This window comes from Zerene cesonia, chromosome 27 (genome assembly GCF_012273895.1).
Source record: "Zerene cesonia ecotype Mississippi chromosome 27, Zerene_cesonia_1.1, whole genome shotgun sequence".
In the NCBI taxonomy this organism is placed as follows: Eukaryota; Metazoa; Arthropoda; class Insecta; order Lepidoptera; family Pieridae; genus Zerene; species Zerene cesonia.
Window position 1 is genome coordinate 2,633,730 of NC_052128.1, and position 4,478 is coordinate 2,638,207.

General features: G+C 34.7%; 2 protein-coding genes across 2 annotated transcripts; one reads left to right on the plus strand and one right to left on the minus strand.

The window, feature by feature from the left end:
• The first annotated feature begins 6 nt into the window (after positions 1–6).
• LOC119837446 lies at positions 7–1,835 on the plus strand. The gene has a single exon (XM_038363031.1). The coding sequence runs from the start codon at positions 160–162 to the stop codon at positions 1,627–1,629; it is 1,470 nt and encodes a 489-aa protein (XP_038218959.1). The 5' UTR covers positions 7–159; the 3' UTR covers positions 1,630–1,835.
• Positions 1,836–1,998: 163 nt separating this feature from the next.
• Positions 1,999–4,472, minus strand: LOC119837448. The gene is made up of 2 exons (XM_038363032.1): positions 4,105–4,472; positions 1,999–3,366 (listed from the first exon to the last, which is right to left on the minus strand). The coding sequence occupies exons 1-2, from the start codon at positions 4,456–4,458 to the stop codon at positions 2,557–2,559; spliced, it is 1,164 nt and encodes a 387-aa protein (XP_038218960.1). The 5' UTR covers positions 4,459–4,472; the 3' UTR covers positions 1,999–2,556.
• Between the last annotated feature and the right edge of the window lie 6 nt (positions 4,473–4,478).

The window sequence follows — 4,478 nt, forward strand, 5'->3', positions numbered from 1 at the left end:
TATTTAAACTACAAGGGAGTCACGGTGCCTGCTAAAACGCCTAAGGTAGGATTGTGTGCATGTCAAAATAAATGTAATTTAAAAATAAATGTTGAGCAACAAAGAAAACTATTTAAAGAATTTTATGATTTGGCAAATTTTGACTTGCAAACATCCTATATGTTTTCACTTATTAAAGTAGTTTCTAAGTCTCGTACCTATATGACAAATGAAAATTCAAGAAGGCAAAATACAAGGCACTACTACCTTTCTGATTGTGATGGGAAAGAGGTTTTAGTGTGTAAAAGCTTTTTTAAAAATACTTATGCGGTTTCCGATGGAAGAATAAATAGATTATTAAAAAATAAAGCTTCCGTATCTACACCTCCATTAGATAGAAGAGGTCACTCTGTTTCTGCTAATAAAACTCCTGACAATAAAATACAACAAATAAAAGAATTTATCAACTCTATCCCCTCATATGAGTCTCATTATTCTTTACATAAGTCAGTAAACCGTAAATATTTAGCACCAGATTTAAATTTAAGTATTCTTTATTCCCTTTATACTGAAAAGGTTTCAAATCTTACATCAAAATTCATTTTTAGTAAAGTATTTAATGAGGAGTTCAATTTGAGTTTTCATGCACCAATTACTGATTCTTGTAAGAGGTGTGATGCATTTGCTATTAAATTAAAAGCTTGTACTAATGAAGTAGAAAAAGTAAGATTAGAACAAGATCAAAAATTACATCTGCTAAAAGCTGAGGTAGCTAGAGAAGGGGTCAAGAAGGATGTAGAGTTATATAAAGAAGACGAAGATGTCTGCATAATATCTTTTGATCTAATGAAAACCCTTCCAACCCCTGTTATCAGCACAGGCATATGTTATTATAAACGACAACTCTGGACATACTGCCTTGGGATACATAACATGAAAAATGATGATGTGTTTATGTTTACATGGGATGAAAGTGTAGCATCACGTGGGCCCCAAGAAATAGCATCCTGCATATTATACTTTCTCAAACATATTGTAAAATGTAAACATCTCATTATGTTCTCAGATCAATGTGGCGGCCAAAACCGCAATATTAAGATGGCCCTTTTCTGCCAATACATTGTTTCTAGTTCTGAATACACTACAATTAAAATTGACCATAAATTTCTAGTAAGTGGTCATTCATACATGTCTTGTGATCAAGACTTTGGCCTTATTGAAAAGAAAAAGAGGTTTTTCAAAAACATTTTTGTACTTAAAGATTGGGAACAGGTCATTTTAGCCGCTAGAAAGAATAAACCATTTAAAATAGTATCAATGAATAAAGATTTATTTTTTTCTTGTAAAATTTTAGAAAAAAACATTACTAACAGAAAAATTGCTATAGATAAAGGTAAAGTGGAGTGGTTAAAAATGCAATGGATTATGTATCATGAAATGCATCCCTTCAAACTTTATTTTAAATATTCTAAAGCCGCGTATCCATTATGCGCTCCAAAAGGACGAACATTGGCGCGCGTTCCAGCCGCGCGAAATTGTTACCATTTTGGAACGCGCGCCAATGTGTTCGTTGGAGCGCTCGAACGCGGAGCGGTGCGATCCGTCGTCGGTTTTTTACCACGCATCAATCGTGGCGCGCGCGCCAATTGAGACGGACGCTTGTATTTTTTTGTGTTTGTTGCGCTCCGATTATAATGGATAACCAAAGGTGCCGTAAATTAATACAACTGTATGGTACGAAAGATCTACTGTGGAATACCACAAGTTCTTCGTATCATAATAAATCGCTTAGAGAAGATGCTTGGAGAGAAATCAGTAGTGAAATGGGAGTCCCCGTGCCGGAGTTAAAAAAAAAATGACTGTGCTCCTTTCATCATACAGAAGAGAAAAATGGAGAATATCTAAAAGCCAAACCACTGGCTCTGGTAAATATTATATACTTAGATTTTTTCTTAAAACTAAAAAAACAGTTTTATATAGGGTAGTTTTTTGACAGTCTCCGTGGCGTAGTTGGTTGAAGAGTCGGCTGTGAAACGTGAGGTCGTGCGTTCGATTCCCACCCAGTAATTTATCTATTAGTATGTACTTATAACACTGTTATTTTAACTGGGCACTTCTAGTTCAAACAGATGTTGTGTAAGATGGCTGAAAAGAATTAGAAATTTGTACAAACAATTTCTAATTCTTTTTGTGCAATCTCTTTAATAACTAGGTACCTATTTTTTCTCAAGCCATCTTACACAACATCTATTTGAACTAGAAGTGCCCAGTTAAAATAACAGTGTTATAAGTACGTTTATCCGTTGTCTATTTACTCTATTGTAGGAATGTTAGAAGATATAAATAAAAATTTAAAATTTACGTATATTTTTAAAATTTTGTTGGTTGATTGTTCACAGTATTGTCGGGACAGTATTTACATATCAAAATGGTTTGGTTTTGAAGACTTTAGCTTCATGCAAGATAAATGTACACCTAATAGTACAATAGTACAATAGATACAATGCCAGACAATGGTAATAATACGTCGAATTCGAATGATACAACAAGCGCTTCGCAGGTAAATGTTACTAATTTTCAGTATCTATTTTGCCAAGGTATTGCTCCGTTAATTGCAAAATGTTGGGCGAGATGTAAACGTATTTCCTTTGCGTCATTCCCACTTCTACGTGGTACGTTAGTAAGATCGAGTAATGATGAATGTTCACCCTCATTTCTCCAACTACCTGGTGTGATGCCAGTTTCTGCTTCCGTGTCTAAAGATCCATGTGGTGTGTATTTCTGGCTAGACCTTTTTCGCAAAAAATTGTGCAAATGTATAACAGCTAAAACTACTTTTGTAGCTTTATTGGGTGATAGTAACATAGGTTTCCGTAAAACCCTGAATACCGAGCTTGCTATTCCGAAAGCATTTTCCACCACTCTACGTCCTCTTGACAGACGATAGTTAAATATTCTTTCTAGAGATCCCCTCTCTGGCTCCCCTTGGAACGGTTTCATTGTGTATTCGTTTAGTGCAAATGCTTTGTCTGCCAGAATAACATATGGAACTCTGAGGGTATATGGTATTTGAAGTATCGATGGCTGAGGTATTTTCATGGACTTTTCTTCGAGTTTCTTGTATAATGAAGTGCGTTTAAAAATCCCCCCGTCCGAAAGTCTCCCCTGGGAACCAATGTCAACGTATCTAAAACAGTAGGCCGCGTCTACGAGAGCGAACAGTACGATACTAAAAAAGTGTTTGTAGTTGTAATATTCCGTGCCGCTGTTACCAGGTGCTTGTATCATTACGTGCTTTCCATCCATGGCGCCTATAGCATGAGGAAAATCCCATTTTTCTTGAAATTCTTGAGCAATTTCCAACCAATCTTCCTCGGATGTGGGGATCTGTAACATAAATATAAAATACAACGTGAATTAAATGCACGTTCATATTTCAGGACTCTACATTACAAAATGATGGCGAGTCTTCCCAAAATACCCCAGAAGAGTGTAATACACAAGAACTAACACAAGATACTATTCAAAAATCACCGAAAAAAAAAAAGTTATCGAAGAAAAGGAAAACAGATGATGAGGACGATAAAATGTTGACAGAAGCGTTTAAAATATTAACGGAAACGTCTCAAGCTACAGATTCATATTTCAGTTATGGCCAGCATATAGCGAATGAGTTAAGAAAATATGACCAGCATACGTTAATATATGTGAAACAAGCCATAAACAATATTATTTTTGAAGCCGATTTAGGTAGATATAGTCAATTTTATGGGTATAACACCATACAAGAGCCTCAAAATCTCGCAAATACGAATTCTTTGGCCAGTACGTCAACTCAAGAGAACGAGAAATAAGTAATTTCATTTAAAGTTAAAAATAAAATATATAAAACAAAATTAAGTTAAACGGTTTTATATTGCAGATAAATGTACTAAAAGCTAAAAAATAATTTCATGGATACAGTCATTACGCATTGATTAAACTAAAATACAAATTGTGAAAGTATCAAGAAATTATTTTTTAGCTTTTAGTACACTTATCTGCAATATAAAACCGTTCAACTTATTTTTTTAAGTTTAGTTTTTTTCATAATAAATGTAAAATAGTATTGCGTTTTTCACTTACCTTTACCCAATCTTTTAAAACCTCACTGATAGCATCACAAACTTCTGGGACTATCCTAGATATAGATTGCTTTGAAACTCTAAACAGATACTGCAAGCTTGTATACGAGTCTCCAGTGGCAAGAAATCTCAAAGTAATAGTCAGCCTTTCAGTCACTGTAATAGCTTCGCGAAACCGGGTGTCCATTTTTTTTACCTTCGGCTCTATCAAGTGTCTCAAGAAATGGAAATCTTCTGTCGACATTCTTGTAAAGTTTTTTATTGTGTCTTCTACCACTTCGAACTGCATATCTCTAATAAGTGTCACTCCATACTGCATTCTTTTTCGGTATAATTCTTTCATCCACCAACGCATTTTTCGTTTCTCCGTTTTCT